At 45.1% G+C, this 23,117-nt stretch overlaps 3 protein-coding genes across 3 annotated transcripts; all 3 read right to left on the bottom strand.

The window, feature by feature from the left end:
* Positions 1-2,076: 2,076 nt before the first annotated feature.
* On the bottom strand, positions 2,077-5,439 carry LOC132072730 (3'-5' exoribonuclease 1-like; the record flags this gene model as incomplete). The annotated part of the gene is made up of 3 exons (XM_059471220.1): positions 2,077-2,962; positions 4,146-4,257; positions 5,324-5,439. Coding segments are annotated over 3 exons (516 nt in total), but the record flags the coding sequence as incomplete, so codon positions are not given.
* Positions 5,440-8,823: 3,384 nt separating this feature from the next.
* LOC132072249 (alcohol dehydrogenase 1-like) lies at positions 8,824-12,959 on the bottom strand. The gene is made up of 9 exons (XM_059470404.1): positions 12,912-12,959; positions 11,901-11,999; positions 11,302-11,443; positions 11,113-11,200; positions 10,793-11,012; positions 10,408-10,668; positions 9,983-10,118; positions 9,479-9,617; positions 8,824-9,067 (listed from the first exon to the last, which is right to left on the bottom strand). Exons 1-9 carry the CDS (start codon positions 12,927-12,929, stop codon positions 9,043-9,045), a joined length of 1,128 nt encoding a protein of 375 aa, XP_059326387.1. The 5' UTR covers positions 12,930-12,959; the 3' UTR covers positions 8,824-9,042.
* Positions 12,960-17,248: 4,289 nt separating this feature from the next.
* LOC132072259 (alcohol dehydrogenase 1-like) lies at positions 17,249-21,387 on the bottom strand. The gene is made up of 9 exons (XM_059470423.1): positions 21,221-21,387; positions 20,210-20,308; positions 19,611-19,752; positions 19,422-19,509; positions 19,102-19,321; positions 18,717-18,977; positions 18,292-18,427; positions 17,788-17,926; positions 17,249-17,376 (listed from the first exon to the last, which is right to left on the bottom strand). The coding sequence occupies exons 1-9, from the start codon at positions 21,236-21,238 to the stop codon at positions 17,352-17,354; spliced, it is 1,128 nt and encodes a 375-aa protein (XP_059326406.1). The 5' UTR covers positions 21,239-21,387; the 3' UTR covers positions 17,249-17,351.
* Positions 21,388-23,117: the final 1,730 nt, after the last annotated feature.

Below are 23,117 nucleotides of genomic sequence, written 5' to 3'. Positions count from 1 at the left end.
TTTTTTCTGCATAAAAATGAGATTGGATTTTTTTTTACATAGTTGTCAATTATTTTTTCCAGCATGGGAAGACTCCTGTAATAAATTAAAATATTCATTACAGCAGATGCTCTCAGCAAGCTTCTTTGGATGAACAAATGAGATCAACTTGAAAAAACACTGTTTGGCTGAATATGAGCATCACTAGTAAAATCACCAAACAATTTTTTCCCCTGTGGTCTGAAGTATCCAGGAAAATTTATTTCAAAACTGAGTGTTGTGAACTAGTCACATGCATGGGATTTAAGCCATCCATCCATGGCAATGTTGCTGGTCTACTGGAGAAGACAAATCATGAGTTGAGCTGATGCCAAGACCCCCCAAGACTGTTGAAATCATCTCATGCTTTACAGACCAAATTCAGTACCTGACATGTTTAAAAATATAAAATTATTTTAATAAGTTTGTTTAAATTTTAAACAAATCAGCAAACATTTTTAAAATTCATTTCATCTCAAAATCACAGAATCAAATACTCTGTGAAAATACTTACACCTTACAGTTTGATATTAATTCAACAGATAAAATAGTGTCTGGAATGATTCTACTGATTTCTGCAGCTCACTGATAGAAAACATCCCAGCCAAACAGAAAACAGTTATGATTTAACCCTTATCTCAAAATATCTTTTTGAAGTTACTTAGCAAAAATAAACAACTCTGTACTTAAAATAAATTATGTACAATTACAACAGCTCTTATGCAATCTGTAGTATAATCTGTAAAAAAAAAAAGTTTCTCATTTGACTGTGAGCCTGTTCCAGACCTGTAAATAAAGACTAGTGATAAAGTCTCTGGCTGCCACCATGCCCTGGGGAGACCTGATCTGCTGAACTAGACTCAATTTTGTCAAAGAAACTTGCACAAATGTAACTCAGACACAATAAAGTAAATTACCATGGTACTTCAGAAAAAGGGGATACTACAGTCACTACAGTGAAAAGCATGTATATAGGAATTTGTACAAAATCTGGGCTGGCAGATAAATGGCATTTGAGGAGAAAGCATATCAGAGATTTCTATTTTACCTTGTGAAAATCCATCAAGTAGGGCTACAAAATGAAAAACAACTATAAAGTTCAACAAAGTTCTCTACAATAGAGCAACTATCTGCTTTCAGGCAAAAAACCAAAACAAAACAAAACAAAACAAAACCAAAAACAAAAAACCCCCCAGAAAACCCAAACTTTCAGGGAAGAAAAACTCAACACCAAAAACCATAACTCAGAAGCAGTTATGACTGTCCAAATCTGTGACTCAAGAAAGAAATCATATGAAGCAACTGAGAATTGACTAATATTTCTCCCGCCTCCATGAACTTAAAATGGAAGTTTTCACAGTTCCATTGATGCAGTTTAACAGTCAGAAGAGCAAAACAGGGCTGAGAGGAGTTGGATTAGTCAGTCAGTGTTCTTAACAAAGTTTATTAATTGGTTATTTTGTGTCCTGAATGTAGGTGGTAAAAAGGGTGAATTGTAATACAGGGATAGCAAATTTTTTTTAAACCAAGAGCAACCAAAATACATTATTTCACTTTTCAGAACAACCATTCTAATGCAAAGTTGAATCACATTTATGGTGCACTTTGTAACAGCCCTCTGAGACAAAGCAAATTAGTATTTTGGCCTCCTTTGAATATCATCTTATCTGAGGCCTGAGGAGTAAGCAGAAGTTGCTAGTAATTAACTGTGGCCTTTAGCAATAAAATTATATTAATCTTCCAATGCTAGATTTTGTAATAAAAGCATAGCTCCATGGTGGCAGAAGCACAAGAAGATACCAAAAATAGCTGGACATGTCTTCAGCCATGAATGAGAAGCTTCTTGTTTTGTTTTATGTAATAATCACAGAGAATGAAATTTTGGCAACTTGGCATGTTTTGAACTTACTTTTACTTCACTCATTTTTAAGAGCAAATGGCTGATGGTGTTTAAAAACAACATTAAATGAAGGACAGCTTTGCAGGAATAGGAGATGGGATCCTTAAAGTGAAAATCTAAAGAACCTTTTTGTTTGAAACAATAGAAAAATACCATCATTCTACATTGATGAAATTTTTATTCAACACCCAGCCTTTCCATTTGATGGGGAAGCAGACAAATATATCCCTTAAAGAAGAACCTCAAACAACAGAATACTCCTCTACTGCTTTAGAACTGATGAATGCACACCCATTTCTCCTAGACTTCGTAAAAAATAAAAAAATTGATAGGAACCCTTAGCAGAGTGCCTCATCAGGAAGGGCCAGCCCAACCACTGCTCTTTCAGTTCTCCCGGGAATGGCTTATTTGTGTGCAATGAATAAGCAGATAGATGCTGGATACCATTGGAGTACATCACAGTGAACAAATACTGCCCACAGGCTGGGGTGGCACAGCAGCACACAGGCCCAATCCCTCTTAGCAGGTGCTCAAATTACACCTTCTTAAAAGCTCAACACTTTGTCTGGATTCCAGATATCAACCTCACTGCTAGCAGAAGTCACCAGTACAAAAATAAATTGCTGTAATAGGCTTCAAAGAACAAACAGCTTCCATGCTCCTCTTTATTTCAACAGAGATGATTAGTTAAGGTGCTTTAGGATTCTGCACGGCAGACAAGCTGGCAGAGGTGCCCATTTAACAACTCTGGAGTCTTTAGCGGGTATGTGAGGGCAGCCCCCGGGGCAGAGCCCTGATCTGCCAGTTTCTGTAGCGGGGCATCTGTGGAGCAGGGGCTCCCTCTAAGGGGCCTGAGGAGGAGACTGTCATCAGCTGTCCACCGTGAATTCTCTCATTCACCCGCAGGTCACAGCCATCCTGCAGCATCCTTATGGCGATCCTCGCAATGTTTTTAGAGTCATCAAGTCCGCTGTGAGGTCTCCCATCATAACTCATGCCCAGATTTTCAAGCATGATTGTCAGCTTGGTCTGACTCCTAGGAACCTGATGGAGAAAGTGAGTAACATTCAAGGATTAGGTTGGGTACCAAGTCTTTTTAATCTAACACGGGGCAGTAGAAACACATGCAGATTTTAAGCCTACTTAAATCACAAATGACTTTCATGTTGCCTTCTGTCAGATCACTTACCATTTAACTTCAAAGCACCTTGGTGAGACAGAGACTCTCATTTTAACAGAGGAGATATAGTCAACAGGAGTTTGTCTAGACCTGGGACCTGGGTCAAGAGCCTCTGACCAGCACCAGCTCAAGATACTCTTGTGCTGGCAAGGGTGGAAGCTGTGACCTAGATAAGTTTAACCATCTTTATAAAAAACAAAAAACATTGACATTGCAGAGTGAATCTGAGTTTGGTTTTCCTTTTAAATTCTAGGTGATTAAAGAAGCACCAAGCTCCTGATTCTCACTGACATCGAGCTCCTGAATGCTTTCAACCTTCACAGGATCTGATCAGCAACACCTACAGCAACCCTGTAACATTTGTCCAGCACAAAGTAAAGCTCTTCCCTAATTAAATGTCAATCTCTCTTTTATCTAGAGCTTACATTTTGGATGAAAAGGCCCTTCAAATGAAGACCATTAGCTATGCTGAAATCCCTTTCAAAAAAAGTACTTTAGTGTAGGCTGATTGGGAATTTGCTAGAATCTCCAATAACTCATTTTATGGTAGTCTGACAGAAAGCAGCAATAAGGTCCAGCACTGAACTCAGTATTACTTTTCTCTTGACAATTTGATTCCACTGTAGATACATCCTAATCTTTCTCTGTCTCCATTACACTGTCAAAAGTCAAGATTCTATGAGGGGAATGGTACAAATTAGTTTTTTAGTGTATTGCATGAAAACAGGAAAAAGTAATCAAAAAATCAAGACAGTCTTTCCAGCTGAACTACTTGATCTAAGAGGAGTGGTATAACATTTTTAGACAATCCTTGAAGGAGCACATCCCGATTCTTAAAAACAAGATTAAAATAAAAATGTAGTAATTATATGATCTTCAATTAGTGAAGTGAGATCTGCACATGAAACACATTTGAAAATCAGGCACCAGGTAAGTAGTTCAAGTACTATAATTTTATACTACACAAGTAGAGATGACAAGCACAGCAGGTCATTCTAGACTTTTAAACCAAAACTTCCCGTAAGAGAAACAACAATTTGTATAAACCTTGTACAGGTTCCCATAATTGTGAGTATTGATCCACTTTTTGGCAAAAGAAGGGTATTTGGTACGGCTAATAAAGCACTGGATGTTCAAAAATTTACTCATGTCCCAAGATCTTAGAAAGTCAAAAGAGGAATATTGTTAGTCATATATAATCCTGTGTTCAACATATTGTACTGGTGTAGAACTAAAAGCTGTCTTGTCTCTGGTGATCAGTAGAATGAAAACAGTTTGGGAAAAGCTCATTTGCTGTAATCCTGGTAAAGAATTTTTTGATACGAATTTGTTAATCATGGGGGAAAAAATAATGACAGGGGCAAGACTTTCACCAGGATGATTTCACAGTGCTTGGGACAAAAAATAGCACACCAACTACCACATCAACACTGAAAACTGCCAGTAAATTAGATGCTTACACAGCCCTCGGGGAAGCAAGCAACACCTTAAATATTCGTGATAATCTGTGTATGCATTTATCTCTCTACTTCAGGTAGGTTATTGAAACTAGACTGCACCAAGTTTTATGAGAAATCAGATCTCTATGAAAATATGGAGAAATTATAATCCTATTTATTTAGCAGCCTGCCTTCATGAAGGGAACCACCCCAACAAGTTTTTAAGCTGCAAGCTAAAGTAAAGCTTTTTTCCTCCCATCTCTTCCAGTTGTCTATGCAATCTCACCTATACAACAGATATTTTAATGCACCTGTTTTCCTTTAAGGAATTTCACCGAGAGGATTCCTCTGGAGGGGAATTCCAGAGACATTTAGGCCCAGTAACATAACCAGTCTTGCATCAGATTTTCTTTAGCATTTTCTTTTTTTAATTCTGTAGCTTCCAAAGATAGCAATGTAATTATAGGTTAAAAACTAAAAATTGCAGAGTGTTATTTTTAGGTATTATGTGCTAGATATAAATGGAGAATTACAGCAGCAACAAAGTATAAAGTCTTCAGCATCACTCTGTTGCATACAGACCACTAGGAAAGAAATGGCGCCCTCTGATGGATTTAAGCTTCATTTTGAATAGTTCAGTTCAGCTTTACAAATTTTACTAAAAGCTTCAATTAAAATAAAACCAGCAAAATGGCAGCGTCCTGATCCATCTTTAGCAGTACTCTCACAAATATTAAACGTGGTTTTGCAGTTTTAGATTGTGCTGAAGGCTGCATAAGGACATACCCATCAGTCAACATGGAATAGCTGTACTTTGTTCCCGGTTCCCATTGTCTCATCCACTCTATGCCATTCTGCAGAACTTGAGGAAAAATATCAGCTTTATCAACAATGTCGTAAGGGAACAAAATTAAAAAAAAAAAAGCCCCCCCCCCCCCCCCCCCCACCAAATCCCCAAAATACAACCAACAAAACCAAAACCCAACAAAGTAAGGAACATTTTTTCAGGAAAAAATCCCTCAGCATATATAAAACTTATAACCTAAGAGAAGGTCACAAACACATCATATACTACCTGAATTCTGCTTTCAATTTTAAAATCACAACAATTGCTAAATAGCTATAGAAATGTAATCTGTTTTACCAAAAATTTTCCCAAGTAACGATAAGATTTTTTCCTCCTGAGGCACTAAATTAATTTAACCAACCAACTCCCCAGCACTACTTCCTCATTCCTGCTGCCTACAGAAACAACACACTATTTTTCTCAGCTGACCTTCTTCACAATATCTCAATATCTGGCCTGGCCACAGAATTATTAATCTTGCAGGTCATTGCCAGTACAGTAGGAACTACACTATACTCTCGTGCTTCTGCCCCAGTGAACACAAACCCATCTTATAGTACGTTCATTTTTTCACATTTTTCTAGCACACATATTCAGAGTAACAAACTCTCCATCTAAAGGTACTTCTCTGCAGTGATTAAATCCTGAGCCCCATCACCAGGGTTTGTAGCAAGTGTCAGATCTGTACTGGATGGGGTCAATTTTCTACTACTAGCATAATACTACATCTTTTTTCTAACTGTTGCAAAAAAAAAAAGCAATAGCAAATCCTCCAGGTTTATGAATTCCAAAAGGGTCAAGACCAAGACATTTGTTTAACTAAGGCAGGACAGTAGCTTGATGTCCTCCCACAAATTTTTCTTAAAGATTACATCAAAAGAAATACAAGACTGAATTAAAAACCACATAGTTTTAACCTGAGACCAAAAAGAAGAATTAGGAATGAAGTTTTGGTTCCATCAGCACATTATTCCCTCATTTGGTCATTTTCTGAAGGGACTGCCAGGGTGGATGACTACCCCCCACCTCCCCACAGTCCTGGCATTGCTCACTACTTCTTTCCAGTGATATATTCCACTATATTTGTCATATTTTCTGTTATACTTCCAACATGAAGGAAAAGATGTCACTAAAAGTGGTGTAACAGCTTGCAAATACACAGAGAGATCTGCTGAACCTTTGGCAAATGTTACCTTAAGAAATACAGCCTTGAAGACATATGTTGTGGAGCATTGCTGTGAGAAATGAATAAACATCCTTTCACTCCTTCTCCCTGACATCAAGCAGAAAAGAGAAGGGGAACTCGACAGAGGTCACACACAAAAGTGAAGAGCTCTGTAGAAACATCTTTGGATTCTAATCTGGACTGACACCTATCCTATTCGTTACTAGTGTTATGTATAATGGACACAACTCCTGCTTCAAAGTCAGAATAACCCTCTGTTTGAATGTTTTAAAGGCAAAATTAGTAGGCCTCATTCCAGCCTTCTGAACCAAAGTACGCAAGAATCAACAGTCTACTTAGGCAAGTAGTGGTTCAAGATAACATGCTAAAAAATGCAGCAAAAATTCCACAAAGTAAATTGAATTATTCATACATTTCTAAGAGAATTATCATATCTATTACATGTATGACATTAGGGAAATTATTAATATTAATATTAATATTAATATATACATTTATACTGTTGAGATATTGTAATATGTGGGTCACAAAGAAAACTAAGGCAACCCTTCACCAAATGCAGAAATTGTTTTCTATACATCTTTTATTGGGCTTGGATATATAATTTAACAGTAATTGATATAATCACACTTTTACTTTCACAGCATCAATTAGATGCATATTTATCTATTTGTAAAGCTGATTTTTTATGCCTTTTCAGTTGTAAAATTGCCCAGATATTAATTATTTTATCCATATCCTTCCCCAGAAAAGCATACATGTCAGACCTCAAGGTATTACCTGGTATATTTTTTCTCTATTAGCTCCTGGAGAAGAACACTGCCAATAATCCAGTAAGAGGTAAGATTTCTAAAGCAGCATCTAGGTAATGCTGCTGAACCCTTAAAATGGATAAAAAAGCACTGTGTTTTCTTGGGTCTCAGATCAAGATAGGTCTCCAGGCCCTTTCCCGCTGGAACTGGAGAAAGGGCAAAAATGGTCCACTTGGAGAAAGAAGAAAGGCGTCATTGCAAGAATGATGCCTTTATAGGGACTTCTAAATTCTCCTTTGGTGGTGTCCTATGTTGGTATAAATCTTGTGCAAAGGGGAGAGAAATGAGAAATGATAGGTAATAGATGAAACAAGGGAAAATATATATTAGAGGAATATTTAGAATTCCCATGGAGTTTCTTTTCAATGGATACTGAATAGTTGGAAACAATGCACCATAACACAATCCTCTTCCCACAAACAGTCTGCTGCTACTACACACCAAGACATCCGGAAAGGAAACGGAATCTTGCAAACCCGAAAAAAAAGGCTTACAAACACCCTGGAAAGGAGATAGGATCAAATGAAATGCAACAGAAAAAAACCCAAAAACCAGAAAATTGGGACATTTAGAGACTACCAGAAAATGGTCTCTGAGAAAATGAGCTGCAGTGCAAAGGACCAAAACATGCCAAAACTAAGCTCACAGATGTTGCAAAAGCAGGGGAAAAAATCAAGGAGGAAGACACAGCTTGGAGGGGAAGATATGTGGGACATGGCATGGATGCTTAAAAAAAAAATCTTCCCAAAGACAAAGCCCTCAATAGGCATGGCATGAGGTAGTAAAAATTGGTGGATAGGATGGGATTTATTTATCTTTGATAACTCATTTGTGTGTTCATGATATTCTGTATGATTGCAGATTGTGCTAAGAGGTTTCCAGAAGTTCAAAGGGCTGTGGGATGTGATAAATGTTGCACAAAAGAGGTCAAAAGGCACAGTAATGTTATGGGTCCAGTGTCAGAAACTGATAGAAGGATCTGTTTAACAGAATGGCCATTTGGAGTGATAAGCCTGTTCTTTGGGGAATATTTTCCAGAGTTGTGCTGTAATATACCGTGGGACTTGGTGTGGAAAATATATTAAAAGTACAATAACATTTGCCAAAAATGAAACAGCATCCATGGAAGCTGTATGAGTGTTACATCATTATAGGAAAGTTATCTACTGCTTTCTATAATATGCTTCAGAGCAGCAGCAGCAGGGGTTGTTTCCCTGCTGGGCTTTGCTGGAGGCTGCAGCATTCACCCAGCTGGGGACAGGGGCGGAGAGGAGCGGGCCCAGTTCTCTGAGGGAGATGAAGGAGGGGGCAGCAGCAGAGGAGGGGCACAGGCTGTTGCTCACTGCTGAGGACAAGGGTGTGGTGGAAGGGATGTGATGTGAGGGAGAGCTCCCCCTGTCCTCTGGGAACACTTTTGATTGAGTGTACTGCATGGGACGAGTTTGACAGTAAACCTTTATTAGTAAAAGCACTTTCCTGGGAGAGACATCCTTCCATGTCCTGTCTGGGCACAGCAGGACCAGCAGTGGCAGCAGCACAGGTGAGTTCCTCATTCTCTTCTCCTGGTGCCCCACAAGGGGAGGTGCTGGTTGAGAAGGGCCCGGGCCTGGAGAGCACCTGCTGCTCTGGTCCCTCCGCTCGGCTTCCTAGGCCGCGTCCCTCAGAAGAGCAGGACAGTGCGGATACTGAAACGTGGAAGGGAAGGGAGGCTTGGCTGCAGCTCAGGAGCAGGCAGTGTGGCAGGCAGGTGTGCCTGGGGACCGGCCACCTTCTCTGCCATCCAGCCTCTTCCTGACTGAGCTGCATGAGGCGTGCAGCAGCGGGGCAGCCTTCAAATCCCTGCTGACGGGAGCCCCTCATGGGATAAGGCCACAGGATCTGTGCTGAGCTGAACCATGAGCAGGAGGGTTGCCTGTGCTGAACATGGGCTCTTCCCTTGGGGCTGTGGCAGATCTTGCCAGCACTCAGCTGGGAAGCCCTGCTTCCTCAAAAGGCTCAGGTGCTCTTTGGGAAGCCAGTGTTGCATGCTCTGCCTGTTGGAACTTTAGGAGGAGGTGCTGAGGTTTGCTGAACCTCCTGCTGGTTCAGGGTCTCACCTTTTTCCTGCACGTAGCAACTCAAATCCCTCGTTCACTTTAGCGAATGGCAGCGTGTGCGTGATCAGCAAGTCCAAATTGAATTTCTTCTCCAAGTAGCCGGAAACTAATTTGGGGATACATTCTCTTGTCTTCCAGCCTAGAAACAGGAGAGAGCAGCTGCATGAATATTGGGGGAAAGGCTCTTTTGGCACGGTAGTGTTACTGTCAGGGTCAGGACTAGTGACCAGTGCTGGTGCCACACCCTTGTGAGATGTTTTCTGCTCTTTGGGATGAGTGGGTTACTGTGTGACACAGGTGGAGGACTATTTGCATGTCTAATGCTAATGTTCAATACAGGCAGTGGCATGCTCCTCTTTAGTTGTCTTTTGCTTGAAAACCCTCTTTTCCTATGGATTGTCAACCATCTTTTCCTATGGATTGTCAACCATCTTTTCCTATGGATTGTCAACTGCCAAGAAACAAAAAGCTGAATTGTTTAGAGTGCCTTCTGAAGTACAATACCTCCAACCAAAGTCCCTTTCCATATACGCCCCGTCAGCAGAAGTGTGGGATCGATGGAAATCTCTGAACCAGAATCCACTTCTCCAACCATCACACAGACACCAGTGCTCATATTGCAGGAAGCCAAGGCAGCAATCTGATGGGACAGGCAGGAGAATGAGAGAGAGCCCTTATGGGTCAGTCAGGGGAGTGCTCTTTTTGTGCAATCTCCTGCTCCTCCCTGGGAATCTGAAAACATGCCATGTCCCCTTGTGGAGCACACCTGGAGAGCATGGGGCTTTTTTTAAGATCATGCTGTTTTCTCTCACAAACATATGCCCAGCAGTGCAGGCAGCCTGTGAGGATCTTCCCATGGGGGTCAATTTTGCCCTGAGAGGAGCCTGTGATGATCTGGGAGGGAGGACAGATGCTCAAGTGCCACCTACCATGGTGTCCTTGTGCCCGATGGCCTCAAAGGAGTAGTCCACGCCCTGCCCGGTCATCTCAGTGAGCACCTCCTGGATGGGCTTCTGGAAGTCTCGAGGGTTGATGCAGTCGGTGGCTCCCAGCTCCTTGGCCTTGGCAAACTTGTCCTTGTTGATGTCCACGGCAATGATGCGGGAAGCTCCAGCTGCCTTGCAGCCCATGACAATTGAGAGGCCAATTCCTCCGAGGCCAAAAACAGCACAGGTGGAGCCTGGTTTTACCTGCACAGATGGGAGCCTGTGGGTCTCCAGCAGCAAGAGCAGGAAGAGGAGAAGGTTTCTTTTGCACAGGATTGATGAGCATGTGAGGGTGACCCTGGAGTGCTAAACAGGCCTGAACACCAACCTTGGCTGTGTTGATGGCAGCCCCATAGCCTGTGGAAAACCCACAGCCAAACAAGCAGACTTTGTCTAGAGGTGCTGCAGCATCTATCTTGGCAACAGTGTACTCTGGGACCACGGTGTATTCTGCAAAGGTGCTGACCCACAGGAAGTGATGGATCTGCTTCCCTTTGCATGAGAAGCGGCTGGTCTTGTCCGGCAGCAGGTTTTGTGGTTCAGAGAAACTGTGGAGGAGATGCAAGTATTTGTATTTGATTGAGTGAAGCACTGATTTGTCATAAAGTCCATCCCATGTAGGTGTAGGGGAAGGCAAAGTAAACTTACTGGGACTTCTGGCAATAATTGGATTCAGGATTCCGGCAGAAGCTGCATTTCCCACACTGAGGGTGGCAAAGTGGGATCACTTTGTCACCTGGAAGAAAGCAATATCCCATGTTATGTGGTTCTAAGGATGCTACCTGTGGCAGATCTGATTCCTGGTCATGTGATTTTTTGTGTGTGTGTGTCAGTTACCTGGTTTCACAGAGGTCACTCCTTCTCCAACGCTTTCCACAATTCCAGCTCCTTCATGTCCAGGTATAACTGGGAATTCTGCATTAGGAAAGCAACCTTGCAGAAGGTGATCATCTGTGCGACAGATACCTGTGGCCACAAGCTGTTTGGAGAGGAACAAGCAGATGTCCTGGCCTCTGTCTAACTCAGTTTGTGGAAGCAATTTTTCCAGGGATGTTATGATGCCCCTCAGTCAGTGCTGGCACTCTATGACAGCACACTGAGCCCAGGCTGGGCTTTCCCCTTCTGCTGACTCTGAATGCTCCATGTGGCTTTCCTCTGCACTGAGCTTGAGGTGGAAGTGGAGGAGAGGCCACAGTGTGGACACCAGAGCCCTGTCCAGCAGAGCAAGGGCTGGAGACAGGAATTCCTATGTGACAGCTTAGACAAGAATTAGTCCAAAAAGGAGCCCCTGGCAGATAGTGCATTTGAGCCAAGGCAGCCCTGGGCAATGAAAGCCTCTTGGAGAATGCAGATCCCTGAGTTTTACTGAAGGTATAACCACAAGAAGAGCAATTCCCACAAGGAAGGAAGAAAAAGTTATTGAGATGTATTTTTACCTTGATCCGGACTTCCCCTGCCTTTGGGGGTGCAACTTCCACCTCCTCAACAGAGAGTTTGCCCGGGGCCCAGGCAACAGCAGCCCTGCACCTGATAACCTGGAAACAAGCAAGAGGAATTCATTGCATGGGAACGTTTGCCTTTAGCACACGGCTGGGGGAAGTCATCCTGCAATCACCTAAACCCGAGGTGCTCAAACCTGGTGATGCTCAACTGCACCTGAAACCACGTGCTGTCCAATGACCACTGGCCTGGTTTAGGGTCTGAGGAAACCCCATTTGTGGTTTGTGACACAAAGAGTGTCAGGTGTAGCCTTAGAAAGCTGCTGGGTTCTGATGGCTTTGGTGGAGTTTTCATAATATCCCCATGCGTTACTGGCCAGACTGTGCTGCCATGAGCACTGCAGACCCTACCTGATGGAAATGCCAATGGAGAGCTTTGATGTCAGCCTTGTGACACACTGGGCTGAAGGTGAGCAAGAGGGACTATGAAATTGTCCCCATCTGATGGGCACCTGGATACTTTATTTCCTTTAGCAAGTTTTGATTTGCGTGTGACATGGCACAAACCCTTCCCCGATCAACTCAAAGCAGTTTGGCATCAGCAAGATGGGGCTTGCAGCCTGGAAAGGCTATTGCCATGGACAAGGCTGAGTGCAGGAGGTGAGCGGCTGAAGAGGGCACCACTGAAGAGCTGCGTTTGCTGCCAGAGCAGGAGCTCAGGGTGGGATTTTTGAGCAGGAGGGTGCTTTTCAGGCAGCACAATTGCAAATTTTGTCTCCTGAGCAGCCGAGCAGGACAGAGGGGGAATGCACTACCGAATGCAGGTCTGGACGTGTGCAGTTGCCCGAGAGCAGTGTCTGGTGAAATTCTCAGGGGTTTGGGAGAGGGGGGAGAGTAAGGTCAGAGGAAAGAGGGCACACGGAGTGGTGTGCAGGCTGAGCCTTCTGCAGCGGATTTGGCCAAGAGCAGGGCACCTGGGAAGGAGGATGGGAAATGCCTTGTCCTTACTTTTCCCGCAGTGGCCATGAGGTCGTAGCAGAGCCGTGTCTGTGGCTGTGGCAGGCTGGAGGGAAGCTGCTGCCCGGGCGTGCTGCAGGATCCGCCAGGCGTGGAGCGGGAGCAGTCCCGGCGCGGCACCGTCTCTGGAGAGCGCTGGTTAATGTGTGTCGGGGGCTGGATGCTGCACAGGGAGTGCTGAGGGGAGGAGCTGGACAGCGGCAGGGAGATGGATGGGGGCAGAGGTCCTCCAGGGAGACTTTTATCAGTGACTCTGCCCTTGGGTCATTGCCTGCCCTCCCTGCCTGAAAGGCTCAGGAAGCTCGGAAACGTTGGATTATTCCTTCCAGATGATTCTGGCAGGTGTGGAGGGAGGAGATCTGCGTCTCTGCTGGGGCTTCTTGGCATCCCCTTTTTTGCCAGGTTGGAGCAGTTGACCTGGTGGCAATTCACACCAGCATATTTGCAAAGAGGTTAAAAATTAAAAAAAAAAAAAAAAAAACCAAACAAAATCCAGTTAAAGGCAGTGAAGATGTGGTGTGGATGACAAAGACACGTTGCTGTCTGGGTTGAAGCTTTACTGTCTGTGGTATTGGAGCTATTTTCACCACAGCAGTAAGGGGAAGGTCTGTCAAGAAAGGATTTTTTTTTCCAAGGATACGTTTGCTTCACTCCAGTGTAACCAGGTTTGTAGGTAGGTTCACTCCACCCAGGCTTTTCAGGTTCCCCAGAGCTGTTTTCTGCTGAGGCATTGGACAAGGTGGTGTATTGCAGGGATTGGATGAGCAAGAGCTTGTTGGAGGACCAGGCTGAGATGAGCAGCCTGAGTGTGATGTTACCCCCACAGTTAGAAAGGAATCTTCCTTCTGTGTGGCTGAAAAGACACTTTTGCAAACCTAAGGCATGGGATAATTTCCTAGAAGACTGCCACTAATGACATAAACCCCCTTTTGGATCACTGAGCATTTAGAATGCTATAATGAGGAGAAGTTAGGTCTTTGGCTATTGGGAATAATTATATAGGTATATATAGGTTCCTCTTTTTTTTATCAAGGGACATTTGTTGATATTTGGATTAGCAAATGGGACTAGACATGATCAGAAAAAAAGTGTAACATTCATGAATGAGGAGGGCATTGCTCTGTAGACTCAAGCATGGCACATTCAGCTCTATGGTAGATTCATATGTCCTTCACAAAATCACAGGATGGCCTTGGTTACGTGGGACCTCAAAGATCATGTTGTACCACCCACCCTGCCATGGGCAGGAACACCTCTCTCTAGAGGAAATTGCTCATAGCCACATCTGAGTGGCCTCAGATGCTGCCAGGGATGGGGCATTGGCCACTTCTCAGCCTGTTCCAGTGCCTCAGCACTGTCACAGTAAAGAATTTCCTCTTAATATCTGATCAAACTTGCTATATTTCATGCCTCTTATCCTAGCAGGGCAAACCCACCAGATGCTGTAGAAGAAGAATACAGTTCTTCTCCAGGATTTTCATGTGCTTTCCTGTGCCTTGCAGTGCCCTCTTCAGCCCCAAGGTGGGCTGATTTAAGTGCTCAGCCAAAACCAAAAATACTCTGTAGGCTGTGCAGACAGACCCACTGTACAGAACTCCTGGGACACAGAGTAGTTGGCTTTGATTCCCATTCTGTCTTCTGCATTGCACAAGGGCTGGAAGGCAATTCCAGAGGATGAAAGCTCAGATAGCCCATAGGGTTGGCAGTGTTTGAAGTTGAAACCAACAAATTGCAAAAGTCCTGTAACAAATAAGGAATTCATTCACCTGCTTCCTAGATAGCATTCCATACAGATGGCTTATGATCTCATCTCACACCTAAGGACATAAATGTGCTCCTTGTGCTGGCACTTCATGGCTCTGAAGACATGTCTAGTGTCTGCTGTTGAGTGGATAATCTACACAATAGTTGTAAAAAGATCTTTCAAATATGTACTGTTATTTTTACTTAAAACATCCATGTGATGCTCTAGTCCCCCAGATCTGCAAACCCACCACTGATGTGTAATGAGAATTTCTGTCTGCCCTGCTTGCAGTTGTTAAGGGCCATGGGGAGCTGGCACCTCTGCAAAACATTTGAAATGTATGTAATTATTGTAGGGAGCTGATACTGAGATCCTCTTGCTATGCAGATTTTTTGTATCTGTTTCAGACAGGAGATTGTTGTTGTTTTTGTCTTATCCAGGTAATAGAGGGAAAATAAGATCAAACTTGTATGTCAGCAGGCATGGATTTAATGATTAACTTTTCAATGGCCAATCCTGTGTATCTACATTCTAAATAATTGCTATCCTGACTTGCTGTATGTAGTCATGTATCTGATAAGCTTTAAGAGCTGATCTGTGAGGTCAGATGCCCTTACACACAGGCACAGACCTCAAGGTGTTTGTCTTCATCTTGGTAGTCAGTTTTGTGTCCCCTACTTTATGTTCTGGTTGTTTGCTGCCTGTATCAAAGAGGTGGAAAGACAGTAGAATATTTGACAGAAATCTCTGTGGAACGTATGCTGAAACGCAGTTATGAGGGCTAAGTACAAATCTTATCTTTCCTGGTGCCAGCATCAGGTTTCTGTAATTTTTAATTACAAGTCAGGGTCTGATATGAGTTCCCTTATTAATGACCCAGCATTACATTTCTGTTCAGTGTAAGAGGGCACCTGTTTCAGAGACAATTTTTGCATTCTACTGTGAAGGACAAACTAGACCATATCCTACAAGATTTGTTAGCAGTATTAATAATTCCCTATTCTAAAAGACGCCCTGGTGCTTTAATTTCCATAAGAACAGAAATATTTTGCACCTCTTACAAAATGATAGTGGTCTGAGGCAAATGAGGTAAGGAAAGTGGGAGTTAGATTCACTCTGATATATTGTACCTAGCAGAGATATAGAAAACAATTCTGACAAAGATCTATTAAAATGAGCAATTGATTGAGTTCATCCTAGTGGAGGAGAATGGCTAGGGAAGAAATGTTAAAATAGAGAACAGGACTCTTGGAACAATTGCTGATTTTGAGTCCATGCTATCATAGAATGATGGAATATCTCAACTTGGGGGGGACCCATTAGGACCACAGCTTCTGTTTTCTTTCTTTTTTTTTTTCCTCAAAAAAATTTCCTTTGTGGGACTAGCTGTGATCATAATACATCCTCCACAATTTCACTCTGCAATTACATTGCCAAGGAGGAACTTTACTTTATGATTTCTGATAGCCTAGGAATAGCACCTCTAGCACCCACATTTGTGTGTGATGGGACACAAATGCACATGTCTCTTCCCCATTACAGTCTGTACATTTCTCTGAGGTTGTTTCAAGATGAAAACTAGAGCAGGAGAAAAGCCTCCATTCTAAGATCAGGATCTAAAGAGGACAAATAAGAATGAAGGAAGGAAGGAAAACTGAGGAGGGAATAGTACAGAGCACAGTGATGGGTCTATAGTAGATGCCCATGCTGACATCCACGTGATTTGTCTGCCCCTTGATTCTCACCCAGAGGCTCTCAACTGTGCCATTACAGCTGCATACATTCCAACCCTTCTATTCCATGCAGTGCCGCCTGCCTGCCTCTTCTGCCCTGCCTTTCCCTCCTGAAGAGCCTGTAACCATCCAACCATCCCAGGGCACTCCAGTCACAGGACTTGTCCCACCAGTTTCATTTATGCCAATGATATCAAGTCTCTGGCACCTGACAAAAGTTTCCAGGTCACCATTGCTTGTTCCTCAAACTGCATTCATTGGTATAGAAATATTTTCACGAAGTAGTGGTGTTTTGTAGCCAACACTTATCAAGCAGATATAGGGGTTCCCTTCCTGCTCCTCTCCTCACGCTTTGGCACACAATGCCACTGCTCATCACTGGCCAGCCTGGTATTCTCCCATTCCCCTTCCCAGACTAGTTTAAACCTCTGTCAAGCAGCCATGCTAGCTCCTGTGCTAGAACTCCTTCTCCACTCTGAGAACAGCTCATCCTGTCAGGTGGCTGTATACGAGGAGGTGAATGGATCACCCCACAGTCAAATACCCAGTATTTTTGTTTTGCTTGCACCAGCCTTGGAGCCATGCATTGACCCCAAGGATCTGCCTATTCCTACCAGTATAATTCCTTGTTACCGACAGGTCAAGGAAATCACTACCAGTGTTCCTGATCTGTCAACCAATTGTCCCAAGGCCCTGGAAGCTCTATTGATGGAGTGCACAGTATTAGATGAGTTGGTTTAAAAACCTTTATTAGTAAAAGCATTTTCCTGGAGAGACATCCTTCCATGTCCTGTCTGGGCACAGCAGGACCAGCAGTGGCAGCAGCACAGGTGAGTTCCTCATTCTCTCTTTCTTCCTGGTGCCCCACAAGGGGAGGTGCTGGTTGAGAAGGGCCCGGGCCTGGAGAGCACCTGCTGCTCTGGTCCCTCCGCTCGGCTTCCTAGGCCGCGTCCCTCAGAAGAGCAGGACAGTGCGGATACTGAAACGTGGAAGGGAAGGGAGGCTTGGCTGCAGCTCAGGAGCAGGCAGTGTGGCAGGCAGGTGTGTCTGGGGACCGGCCACCTTCTCTGCCATCCAGCCTCTTCCTGACTGAGCTGCATGAGGCGTGCAGCAGCGGGGCAGCCTTCAAATCCCTGCTGACGGGAGCCCCTCATGGGATAAGGCCACAGGATCTGTGCTGAGCTGAACCATGAGCAGGAGGGTTGCCTGTGCTGAACATGGGCTCTTCCCTTGGGGCTGTGGCAGATCTTGCCAGCACTCAGCTGGGAGGCCCTGCTTCCTCAAAAGGCTCAGGTGCTCTTTGGGAAGCCAGTGTTGCATGCTCTGCCTGTTGGAACTTTAGGAGGAGGTGCTGAGGTTTGCTGAACCTCCTGCTGGTTCAGGGTCTCACCTTTTTCCTGCACGTAGCAACTCAAATCCCTCGTTCACTTTAGCGAATGGCAGCGTGTGCGTGATCAGCAAGTCCAAATTGAATTTCTTCTCCAAGTAGCCGGAAACTAATTTGGGGATACATTCTCTTGTCTTCCAGCCTAGAAACAGGAGAGAGCAGCTGCATGAATATTGGGGGAAAGGCTCTTTTGGCACGGTAGTGTTACTGTCAGGGTCAGGACTAGTGACCAGTGCTGGTGCCACACCCTTGTGAGATGTTTTCTGCTCTTTGGGATGAGTGGGTTACTGTGTGACACAGGTGGAGGACTATTTGCATGTCTAATGCTAATGTTCAATACAGGCAGTGGCATGCTCCTCTTTAGTTGTCTTTTGCTTGAAAACCCTCTTTTCCTATGGATTGTCAACCATCTTTTCCTATGGATTGTCAACCATCTTTTCCTATGGATTGTCAACTGCCAAGAAACAAAAAGCTGAATTGTTTAGAGTGCCTTCTGAAGTACAATACCTCCAACCAAAGTCCCTTTCCATATACGCCCCGTCAGCAGAAGTGTGGGATCGATGGAAATCTCTGAACCAGAATCCACTTCTCCAACCATCACACAGACACCAGTGCTCATATTGCAGGAAGCCAAGGCAGCAATCTGATGGGACAGGCAGGAGAATGAGAGAGAGCCCTTATGGGTCAGTCAGGGGAGTGCTCTTTTTGTGCAATCTCCTGCTCCTCCCTGGGAATCTGAAAACATGCCATGTCCCCTTGTGGAGCACACCTGGAGAGCATGGGGCTTTTTTTAAGATCATGCTGTTTTCTCTCACAAACATATGCCCAGCAGTGCAGGCAGCCTGTGAGGATCTTCCCATGGGGGTCAATTTTGCCCTGAGAGGAGCCTGTGATGATCTGGGAGGGAGGACAGATGCTCAAGTGCCACCTACCATGGTGTCCTTGTGCCCGATGGCCTCAAAGGAGTAGTCCACGCCCTGCCCAGTCATCTCAGTGAGCACCTCCTGGATGGGCTTCTGGAAGTCTCGAGGGTTGATGCAGTCGGTGGCTCCCAGCTCCTTGGCCTTGGCAAACTTGTCCTTGTTGATGTCCACGGCAATGATGCGGGAAGCTCCAGCTGCCTTGCAGCCCATGACAATTGAGAGGCCAATTCCTCCGAGGCCAAAAACAGCACAGGTGGAGCCTGGTTTTACCTGCACAGATGGGAGCCTGTGGGTCTCCAGCAGCAAGAGCAGGAGGAGGAGAAGGTTTCTTTTGCACAGGATTGATGAGCATGTGAGGGTGACCCTGGAGTGCTAAACAGGCCTGAACACCAACCTTGGCTGTGTTGATGGCAGCCCCATAGCCTGTGGAAAACCCACAGCCAAACAAGCAGACTTTGTCTAGAGGTGCTGCAGCATCTATCTTGGCAACAGTGTACTCTGGGACCACGGTGTATTCTGCAAAGGTGCTGACCCACAGGAAGTGATGGATCTGCTTCCCTTTGCATGAGAAGCGGCTGGTCTTGTCCGGCAGCAGGTTTTGTGGTTCAGAGAAACTGTGGAGGAGATGCAAGTATTTGTATTTGATTGAGTGAAGCACTGATTTGTCATAAAGTCCATCCCATGTAGGTGTAGGGGAAGGCAAAGTAAACTTACTGGGACTTCTGGCAATAATTGGATTCAGGATTCCGGCAGAAGCTGCATTTCCCACACTGAGGGTGGCAAAGTGGGATCACTTTGTCACCTGGAAGAAAGCAATATCCCATGTTATGTGGTTCTAAGGATGCTACCTGTGGCAGATCTGATTCCTGGTCATGTGATTTTTTGTGTGTGTGTGTCAGTTACCTGGTTTCACAGAGGTCACTCCTTCTCCAACGCTTTCCACAATTCCAGCTCCTTCATGTCCAGGTATAACTGGGAATTCTGCATTAGGAAAGCAACCTTGCAGAAGGTGATCATCTGTGCGACAGATACCTGTGGCCACAAGCTGTTTGGAGAGGAACAAGCAGATGTCCTGGCCTCTGTCTAACTCAGTTTGTGGAAGCAATTTTTCCAGGGATGTTATGATGCCCCTCAGTCAGTGCTGGCACTCTATGACAGCACACTGAGCCCAGGCTGGGCTTTCCCCTTCTGCTGACTCTGAATGCTCCATGTGGCTTTCCTCTGCACTGAGCTTGAGGTGGAAGTGGAGGAGAGGCCACAGTGTGGACACCAGAGCCCTGTCCAGCAGAGCAAGGGCTGGAGACAGGAATTCCTATGTGACAGCTTAGACAAGAATTAGTCCAAAAAGGAGCCCCTGGCAGATAGTGCATTTGAGCCAAGGCAGCCCTGGGCAATGAAAGCCTCTTGGAGAATGCAGATCCCTGAGTTTTACTGAAGGTATAACCACAAGAAGAGCAATTCCCACAAGGAAGGAAGAAAAAGTTATTGAGATGTATTTTTACCTTGATCCGGACTTCCCCTGCCTTTGGGGGTGCAACTTCCACCTCCTCAACAGAGAGTTTGCCCGGGGCCCAGGCAACAGCAGCCCTGCACCTGATAACCTGGAAACAAGCAAGAGGAATTCATTGCATGGGAACGTTTGCCTTTAGCACACGGCTGGGGGAAGTCATCCTGCAATCACCTAAACCCGAGGTGCTCAAACCTGGTGATGCTCAACTGCACCTGAAACCACGTGCTGTCCAATGACCACTGGCCTGGTTTAGGGTCTGAGGAAACCCCATTTGTGGTTTGTGACACAAAGAGTGTCAGGTGTAGCCTTAGAAAGCTGCTGGGTTCTGATGGCTTTGGTGGAGTTTTCATAATATCCCCATGCGTTACTGGCCAGACTGTGCTGCCATGAGCACTGCAGACCCTACCTGATGGAAATGCCAATGGAGAGCTTTGATGTCAGCCTTGTGACACACTGGGCTGAAGGTGAGCGAGAGGGACTATGAAATTGTCCCCATCTGATGGGCACCTGGATACTTTATTTCCTTTAGCAAGTTTTGATTTGCGTGTGACATGGCACAAACCCTTCCCCGATCAACTCAAAGCAGTTTGGCATCAGCAAGATGGGGCTTGCAGCCTGGAAAGGCTATTGCCATGGACAAGGCTGAGTGCAGGAGGTGAGCGGCTGAAGAGGGCACCACTGAAGAGCTGCGTTTGCTGCCAGAGCAGGAGCTCAGGGTGGGATTTTTGAGCAGGAGGGTGCTTTTCAGGCAGCACAATTGCAAATTTTGTCTCCTGAGCAGCCGAGCAGGACAGAGGGGGAATGCACTACCGAATGCAGGTCTGGACGTGTGCAGTTGCCCGAGAGCAGTGTCTGGTGAAATTCTCAGGGGTTTGGGAGAGGAGGGAGAGTAAGGTCAGAGGAAAGAGGGCACACGGAGTGGTGTGCAGGCTGAGCCTTCTGCAGCGGATTTGGCCAAGAGCAGGGCACCTGGGAAGGAGGATGGGAAATGCCTTGTCCTTACTTTTCCCGCAGTGGCCATGAGGTCGTAGCAGAGCCGTGTCTGTGGCTGTGGCAGGCTGGAGGGAAGCTGCTGCCCGGGCGTGCTGCAGGATCCGCCAGGCGTGGAGCGGGAGCAGTCCCGGCGCGGCACCGTCTCTGGAGAGCGCTGGTTAATGTGTGTCGGGGGCTGGATGCTGCACAGGGAGTGCTGAGGGGAGGAGCTGGACAGCGGCAGGGAGATGGATGGGGGCAGAGGTCCTCCAGGGAGCCTTTTATCAGTGACTCTGCCCTTGGGTCATTGCCTGCCCTCCCTGCCTGAAAGGCTCAGGAAGCTCGGAAACGTTGGATTATTCCTTCCAGATGATTCTGGCAGGTGTGGAGGGAGGAGATCTGCGTCTCTGCTGGGGCTTCTTGGCATCCCCTTTTTTGCCAGGTTGGAGCAGTTGACCTGGTGGCAATTCACACCAGCATATTTGCAAAGAGGTTAAAAATTAAAAAAAAAAAAAAAAAACCAAACAAAATCCAGTTAAAGGCAGTGAAGATGTGGTGTGGATGACAAAGACACATTGCTGTCTGGGTTGAAGCTTTACTGTCTGTGGTATTGGAGCTATTTTCACCACAGCAGTAAGGGGAAGGTCTGTCAAGAAAGGATTTTTTTTTCCAAGGATACGTTTGCTTCACTCCAGTGTAACCAGGTTTGTAGGTAGGTTCACTCCACCCAGGCTTTTCAGGTTCCCCAGAGCTGTTTTCTGCTGAGGCATTGGACAAGGTGGTGTATTGCAGGGATTGGATGAGCAAGAGCTTGTTGGAGGACCAGGCTGAGATGAGCAGCCTGAGTGTGATGTTACCCCCACAGTTAGAAAGGAATCTTCCTTCTGTGTGGCTGAAAAGACACTTTTGCAAACCTAAGGCATGGGATAATTTCCTAGAAGACTGCCACTAATGACATAAACCCCCTTTTGGATCACTGAGCATTTAGAATGCTATAATGAGGAGAAGTTAGGTCTTTGGCTATTGGGAATAATTATATAGGTATATATAGGTTCCTCTTTTTTTTATCAAGGGACATTTGTTGATATTTGGATTAGCAAATGGGACTAGACATGATCAGAAAAAAAGTGTAACATTCATGAATGAGGAGGGCATTGCTCTGTAGACTCAAGCATGGCACATTCAGCTCTATGGTAGATTCATATGTCCTTCACAAAATCACAGGATGGCCTTGGTTACGTGGGACCTCAAAGATCATGTTGTACCACCCACCCTGCCATGGGCAGGAACACCTCTCTCTAGAGGAAATTGCTCATAGCCACATCTGAGTGGCCTCAGATGCTGCCAGGGATGGGGCATTGGCCACTTCTCAGCCTGTTCCAGTGCCTCAGCACTGTCACAGTAAAGAATTTCCTCTTAATATCTGATCAAACTTGCTATATTTCATGCCTCTTATCCTAGCAGGGCAAACCCACCAGATGCTGTAGAAGAAGAATACAGTTCTTCTCCAGGATTTTCATGTGCTTTCCTGTGCCTTGCAGTGCCCTCTTCAGCCCCAAGGTGGGCTGATTTAAGTGCTCAGCCAAAACCAAAAATACTCTGTAGGCTGTGCAGACAGACCCACTGTACAGAACTCCTGGGACACAGAGTAGTTGGCTTTGATTCCCATTCTGTCTTCTGCATTGCACAAGGGCTGGAAGGCAATTCCAGAGGATGAAAGCTCAGATAGCCCATAGGGTTGGCAGTGTTTGAAGTTGAAACCAACAAATTGCAAAAGTCCTGTAACAAATAAGGAATTCATTCACCTGCTTCCTAGATAGCATTCCATACAGATGGCTTATGATCTCATCTCACACCTAAGGACATAAATGTGCTCCTTGTGCTGGCACTTCATGGCTCTGAAGACATGTCTAGTGTCTGCTGTTGAG

Source organism: Ammospiza nelsoni, chromosome 4 (genome assembly GCF_027579445.1).
Source record: "Ammospiza nelsoni isolate bAmmNel1 chromosome 4, bAmmNel1.pri, whole genome shotgun sequence".
Classification (NCBI taxonomy): Eukaryota; Metazoa; Chordata; class Aves; order Passeriformes; family Passerellidae; genus Ammospiza; species Ammospiza nelsoni.
The sequence above is the reverse complement of the archived record's forward strand: the minus strand, read 5'-3'. Positions and strand labels throughout refer to the sequence as shown.

Coding starts and splice junctions, on each gene's coding strand:
- LOC132072259 (XM_059470423.1), bottom strand. Junction 19,510..19,610: donor AGTGACCTCTGTGAAACCAG/GTAACTGACACA, acceptor GCTTTCTTCCAG/GTGACAAAGTGATCCCACTT. Junction 19,322..19,421: donor AATTATTGCCAGAAGTCCCA/GTAAGTTTACTT, acceptor TCTCCTCCACAG/TTTCTCTGAACCACAAAACC.
- LOC132072249 (XM_059470404.1), bottom strand. Junction 11,201..11,301: donor AGTGACCTCTGTGAAACCAG/GTAACTGACACA, acceptor GCTTTCTTCCAG/GTGACAAAGTGATCCCACTT. Junction 9,068..9,478: donor TTGCTACGTGCAGGAAAAAG/GTGAGACCCTGA, acceptor TCCACGTTTCAG/TATCCGCACTGTCCTGCTCT.